The sequence below is a fragment of the Pygoscelis adeliae genome, unplaced genomic scaffold, assembly GCF_000699105.1.
Source record: "Pygoscelis adeliae isolate BGI_AS28 unplaced genomic scaffold, ASM69910v1 Scaffold282, whole genome shotgun sequence".
Lineage (NCBI taxonomy): Eukaryota > Metazoa > Chordata > Aves > Sphenisciformes > Spheniscidae > Pygoscelis > Pygoscelis adeliae.
This window is the reverse complement of record NW_008824352.1, coordinates 2,749,606-2,756,770: the sequence shown is the minus strand read 5'-3', so window position 1 is coordinate 2,756,770 and position 7,165 is coordinate 2,749,606. Positions and strand designations below refer to the sequence as shown.

The 7,165-nt window shown below is 42.7% G+C and overlaps 1 protein-coding gene across 1 annotated transcript in view; it reads left to right on the top strand.

Annotated features, from left to right (window-relative positions):
- The window catches only part of SPNS2 (spinster homolog 2 (Drosophila)), a 106,080-nt gene that overhangs the window by 58,071 nt on the left and 40,844 nt on the right, over positions 1-7,165 (top strand). The window contains exons 8-10 of the mRNA XM_009319313.1: positions 257-399; positions 2,601-2,753; positions 4,372-4,561. Coding sequence (XP_009317588.1) covers positions 257-399; positions 2,601-2,753; positions 4,372-4,561 — 486 coding nt within the window. The remainder of the gene's footprint in view (positions 1-256; positions 400-2,600; positions 2,754-4,371; positions 4,562-7,165) is intronic.

Sequence of the window (7,165 nt, the reverse complement as noted above, 5' to 3'; positions counted from 1 at the left end):
CCCGATCTAGTTGAAGATGTCCCTGCCCACGGCAGGGGGGGTGGACTAGATGACCTTTAGAGGTCCCTGCCAACCCAAACTATTCTATTCTATAATTCTATGAAGGAAAGGAGCAGATGCCTCAGTGTGCTTACAGATTCTGACTAGCTATAAAGAATCGCGACACTGAAACAAAACTAACATAATCTGCTTCTTACTGACTAGTCAAAGTGAATCCTGCTGACTCCTGTGCTAATTCCCTGTTCCTTTCTTGCAGGTATCTCCACTCCTGGGAATGATAACGGGGACACTCATCTTGATATTTGTACCTGCTGCTAAAAGAGGAAATGTTGAACAACTTGGGGGACAGCTGAAGGCTCGGACCTCATGGCTGAGAGACATGAAAGCACTGATTAGAAAGTAAGAGCACTAGTAAAAAGCATGGTTTGCCTTTAATGCCTAACTGGAACATCCAAAGGCCTGTACTACTTAGCACTGTGAGACTGGAAGGTGAGAACATGCAGAGAATTGCAGGAAGCTTAGTCTGTGGACCTGGGAAGGAAAATCACAGTTACATTTTCATGAGGTATCGACTGCAGTGACAATGATGGATTCCAACTTTTGCTCTAACCTTTCCAAGATTGAGATCTAAGAGAGAGTCTGCTTTGTTTGGCTCATACTTCAGACAAATCAAGGCTTTTGAAGTGTAGAAATTGCTGTGTTCCTGTATTAATTGTTGTGCCACTGTTGTTCAGACGCTTAGGTCCTTGTTCTTCCTTGAAAGAGCTACTCTGCTGAGGGGAAAAAGACAGTTAAATGCCAGAGCAATTTAAGAGAAGAAAATACACAAAAGCTCGCACTACATGGCAAGTTTAAATATATATGTTTATACAACCACATGTGACTGAATGCACAAGCACTGAATGTGCTTGGGTGCTTGTATATGTGCATAAAAGATCACACGCTCACGAGTGTCGGTGGTGGATGCCCCATCCCTGGAAACATTCGAGGTCAGGTTGGACGGGGCTCTGAGCAACCCGATCTAGTTGAAGATGTCCCTGCCCACGGCAGGGGGGTTGGACTAGATGACCTTTAGAGGTCCCTTCCAACCCAAACTATTCTATTCTATAATTCTATGAAGGAAAGGAGCAGATGCCTCAGTGTGCTTACAGATTCTGACTAGCTATAAAGAATCGCGACACTGAAACAAAACTAACATAATCTGCTTCTTACTGACTAGTCAAAGCGAATCCTGCTGACTCCTGTGCTAATTCCCTGTTCCTTTCTTGCAGGTATCTCCACTCCTGGGAATGATAACGGGGACACTCATCTTGATATTTGTACCTGCTGCTAAAAGAGGAAATGTTGAACAACTTGGGGGACAGCTGAAGGCTCGGACCTCATGGCTGAGAGACATGAAAGCACTGATTAGAAAGTAAGAGCACTAGTAAAAAGCATGGTTTGCCTTTAATGCCTAACTGGAACATCCAATGGCCTGTACTACTTAGCACTGTGAGACTGGAAGGTGAGAACATGCAGAGAATTGCAGGAAGCTTAGTCTGTGGACCTGGGAAGGAAAATCACAGTTACATTTTCATGAGGTATCGACTGCAGTGACAATGATGGATTCCAACTTTTGCTCTAACCTTTCCAAGATTGAGATCTAAGAGAGAGTCTGCTTTGTTTGGCTCATACTTCAGACAAATCAAGGCTTTTGAAGTGTAGAAATTGCTGTGTTCCTGTATTAATTGTTGTGCCACTGTTGTTCAGACGCTTAGGTCCTTGTTCTTCCTTGAAAGAGCTACTCTGCTGAGGGGAAAAAGACAGTTAAATGCCAGAGCAATTTAAGAGAAGAAAATACACAAAAGCTCGCACTACATGGCAAGTTTAAATATATATGTTTATACAACCACATGTGACTGAATGCACAAGCACTGAATGTGCTTGGGTGCTTGTATATGTGCATAAAAGATCACACGCTCACGAGTGTTTAAGCAGCTGCCCTTGCTTCCAGAAAGCTTGCCTGGGAATGTGCAAACTTGCACTTGTGAATTCAATGTTACATCAGAATTCTGATGGGAAACTTGTGGTGTCCTTCATTTTTAGAACTGCTGGCTAGAATGCCTTCCTGGTATTGTCATCCAGTATCAAAGGACTATGAAAAGTGATGATGGTTAATTTATCAATATTTCTATATTACTTTTTTTGTTAGTTTATCCAATTAGTAAACATATGGTGGCATGGATGGGGAGGGAGAAGTAAAACTGGTAATCCAGGTAAACAGGTGATATTACAGTGAAAGCCCTGTAATTCACGTATCATGTCTTAGTGACTAAGTACTGACTGTCTTCTGAAACGGTCCCATGAAAAATGGTCTCTTTGAAGCACCTCTGAAGAGTTAAGTACATTATTATCAATGGAGCATCACGTATGAAGAAATATTCTGTGCCTCTTATTCTCCGCTGCTTTGTACCTTGTATTATCTCTGCCCCTTGGCAAAGGGAGATGTATGGGGGAACACTGTGATTTGTCACTGAAGCACTGGCTTCTGTCCTGGGGCTCCTGCTCTTTCACTTTTCCCACTAAACTTTCTCTTGGTTTTGCCTCTTGCGTCTCCACAGCCGCAGCTACGTGTTCTCATCATTGGCCACCTCAGCTGTCTCCTTTGCCACAGGGGCGCTTGGCATGTGGATCCCTCTCTACCTTCACAGAGCACAGGTCGTGCAGAAGACAGCAGAGACCTGCAGCTCACAGCCCTGCAGCACCAAAGATAGGTGAGATTCATACTCTGCTGCTTTAAAGAGGGGGAAAGGGGTAGGGGCTTATTTACCAGAGGAAACAGGCAAGTCCCATTGGAGTCAAGTTACTAGAATGTCTGTAATTTCCTCTAGGTCTTTGCAACAATGATAGGAAATGCTGGGACTGTAAACTAGGTTTTATTGCTCTTCTTTTCTTCATCGCATGAAGTCAAAGCAAGGGAGAAGCAATGACCTCAGCTCTGTCTTAGTTCCCAGCCTACAGTGCAGCAGTAGAAAAGAGACTGCTGTCTTTGCCTTAGAAGATGTTTGGAGAGCTGAGAGAGAGAGTTTGGTTTCTTAAGACCCACGCTGTTTTCTGTGATAGCAGCAGAATCAGCTGGCAGGTTGGGTAGCCACAGCGGTGGCTATAATTCAGGGTTCCCCTAAAGGCTGCAGGGACTGACCCTGAAGACTTTGGTTTCTGTGTGAAGGAGGACTTGACCGTGTTTCATTGCTCTGTACGCTACTGTGTATGCTGAGTTTTGCTGAAAAATGGTGCAGAGATCTGGGACACTCTGGTCTGGATTGCGTGATGTTATACGGTGGTTTGGTTTTTCAGTCTCAGTTATATAATATCACTTGCAGCACATAAGCTGTGAAAAGTAATTAATCGTTTTGTGCTTTACCGTGATGGCACAAAACATAAAATGCTAAGAAAGCATTTCTCCAGGTGAATAAAAGATATGAAAAACTGCCTTTTGTCAGCTCTTTTGCTTTTTACCTTGTGAGGGAAAAATAACATTAGGAAAACCTTCTTGCTCTAGCTGACACAATCCCATCTCAGGTAAACTACTTAGTGGAGTACCATCAACTAGAGCGCCCAGCAGGCAGTCTCAGTCTATTCCGCAAAAACACAGTGAGCAGAAAATACAGCTTCAGTCAGACTGCCCATCTGCTGTTTACGAAGAGAAGTTTTCCACTCCTTGATGACACCTACATTTTGAGCGGCCCTGGAGCTACTGTAATGTAGTTACCGAAGACTCCGTAATCCAAGTCCTGCACATACAATGCGAAGAATCCTTGACAGCTCCTGGATCTTCTAATTTTAAATTAACACGTTTCAAATGTGTGTAACATAACAGCAAAATAATCTAACCAGGCTTCTTTAAAGTGGTCTGAAAGGAGTTAGAAAGTCAAAGTATGTTGAAAGTCACTGGTATTTAGAGTCTTGTTAGGTTTCCTTTCCCTTAAGCTCCCTAGTGCCTGTTCTGTCCATGATTTCCCCTTACATGATCAATGTGCAGGTTATTGCTTAGTTTTGTGCATACATAATTAGCTGTACAATGCACTTGATAGGAAGCTCAGTTCCACACAAAGAAGCAGTATGACCCCTTTGCACCCCTTTGTGTGTTGATCAATGCCTGTGTACAAGGCTGAATTTCATATGCTGTGTTTTTCTTAATTGCAGGGGAAGAGTGCTAAAATCACAAGCACTCAGCAGGGGAGCTCATTTGTTTTATTTTAAATTTGCAAAGCCAATGTGCAGATTTCCATTAGTCAGTTTACCGTAATAATTTGTTCAAAGACCATGCCCATTTTTGGGAAAAACTCAAAAAAAACCCCCGTCTCTTATTTTCTTTTTTCTTTTTAATAGCTTGATCTTCGGAGCAATCACATGCTTCACTGGTTTCCTGGGTGTAATCACAGGGGCTGGGGCAACCAAATGGTGCCGGTTAAAAACCCAGCGAGCTGATCCTCTTGTCTGTGCTGTTGGCATGCTAGGATCAGCCATCTTCATCTGTCTGATCTTCGTTGCTGCCAAGAGCAGCATTGTGGGAGCCTATGTAAGTATAATCCTTTGCATATGTCAGTCTCGCTCTTACTCTCTCTATCAAACTCCTTAGAAGACTGTGTGCATTGTCCCCTGCAGGAAGCCTGAGGTGTTGGTCTTGCTTTTCCCGTTCTGAATGTCCTTCATTTTGCCCCTTGGCATTTTGGCACTATCTAGATGTGACCGAGTGGAAAATGGTATCTCAACTGCTTAACCCCTCTCTCTAACTGTCATCAGAATTTAGAGGGGGGATTTAGCGCATGCATGGAAACCCACAGTTCCCTGCCTTCGGGTTGTTCTATCTATACCTCTATCCATACCTCTATCGCTCTTGCCTAATGTTTTGGTGCAGGAAAATTGGCCACTTCCCTTATAATAAGGGTATTGTAGCTGCAGTGGTACCAAATTATAATTACAGTCTAATTTGTCTGTGGGCATGCTTTTGGCAACCTATAAGTACCATTAATTTCCATAACTAGGTAGCTTGCTGCAGACCAACGTTAATTACCATGTCATTTCAATCAGTTGTTATCTGTATTACCCCATAGCACCTGAAAGTCCTACTCATAGCCCAGGAACCCACAAAGGTTGATGCTGCACAAATGCAGATTAAAATATGGCCCCTCTCAGAGTGCTTGTAGTCAAGGTATATAAAAAGACATCTGATAGATCCAGACAAATAGACTGAAGGGAAAAGGAAAAACTCAAGTAGTATAATCCAGCCGCAGGCTAGAATTTTGCTTTCAGTAGAGAGTAGAAATCCAGTAGGGTGAACAGGTCCCAGGTTCCCTTTCAATGTAATAGCGAGGAGCCTGAGACCTGGGAGAAGGTTTTGAAGGGAAAGCATGAGATGGTTGGAGTAGTGGGATAATTTCTGAAAGCCCACCCTTAGCTGCCACATTGCAGTGCACACTCCACCCAGCAAGGAGAATTCATTTACAGTTAACCAACCGATCTACTGCGGTTACTTGTTTCTCTACATTTCTAGCACTAGCCTAGCCATGGTTATTTTCTGAGTATTTCAATAGCTGCCATCGTTACGGGGAAACACAAGAAGAAAGAGTGAAAGTTTAAAAACATTAAGACAGAACCAAGAATGCCTACTCTGGCTACTTAGAACGTGTCAGAAGGAGATTCAGTCCTCTGATTTGTTTTGTGGCATGGTCTAGAGCTAACCTTCGATTCAGTGACCAGCAGAAAAATTATCACCTCAGACAACCTGTAAGAGGGCGTTACTGGTCGGCCAAGCATTAACCCTCCTTTGATCATCAGCCATCTCCGAGTGAAGAGATCTGTCACATCCCTCCGCCTGCCCCTCCCCTCCACCTCTTTGTGCAGCCAGCACTGTGATTTTCTCCTTTCTCAGACCTGATGACAGACATGTTCATTTGTGGTGTGTAGTCTCTTTATGCAGAAAGTCCTCCCTTTCTAAGCTGGAAATACTGTTTTCAAAAATTTTGCAACAAAAGGTGGTTATTGGTCTCATTTTCATCTTTTTTCCTTAGTTTGTTTTTTTTTTTTAGATAGCCATGTGACTATTCTGCATTGTGTAAATGTATAAATACAGATGGTATTATTTAACCAATCTTAGAAACAATTTATTTTATTATGCATGAGCAGTAACTCTAATAGAGTCAATGATTTGCAAAGGAAGTTATATCTGCATATGGAGGAGGTATGAGGAATGTAAGCCTATTTGCTGATGCATACATTTGTTGCAGGTAACACTGCCTCTCCGTAGCCCTAAATATGCTTTCTCTGCTGCTGGAAACCTGATGCATAGGAAGCAGATAAGAGTCTAGATATTGTGCCAACTGGGGAGTCAGAGATCTGAACTCTCTTTAACAGATTCTACACATGACAGTGAGCAAGTTATTTAACCTTGTTTTGCCTCTGCAAAAATGAGGATTCTTAACTTACAAAGGGTCAGGGTAGCTTAGATCATTAATGTTTGTAAATCGCCTGGAGTTAGATCATCTGTGGCCAAGCCATCCACTATAAATTAATATAAACAGAAAACAATGACACAACGCCTGCTGCTGTTGCTGTTTAGTGTTACAGGTGCTAACTCCACTGAGAGAACAGGTCTGTGTTGGAGCTACCAATGTCTCATAACACAAGGTATTGTCATGGTAGTGATATGTATCAGTTGAATTGACTTTTCAAGGCAAGTTTCAAACACGAGCCCTTGTTCTCCCATGCCGTTCAATGCTATTGCAATCTTACAGACTTCCAGTGTTTAATTCCCTTGTATTTCCCTAGGAGACCTGTCTTGCAAGGTTGCATGGTGTAGCACTTTCTCATTACTGTCTGGTTTAAGTCTCATTGGTCCAAAATGAAGGAGACTGTTCTCTGACTGGAACGCCTAGATATGGTGGACAGCGTGATGGACTAGGTTACCTTCCTTATCTCAAAATCCATGATAATAACTTGTTCTGAAAAGAATACAGTAAAATTTATGGGTGGATTTTCTCATCTCTGATAGCTTCCTTGACAGCTGTGTCCTGGCTCTCATCCTGAAACAGCATCTTTGAGTTCTGTGTGACTGTGAAAGGCAAGAACAATGTTCTGGTCTGCTCCCCAACATGGTGGTATTTCCAGACCTTCTGTACTGTGA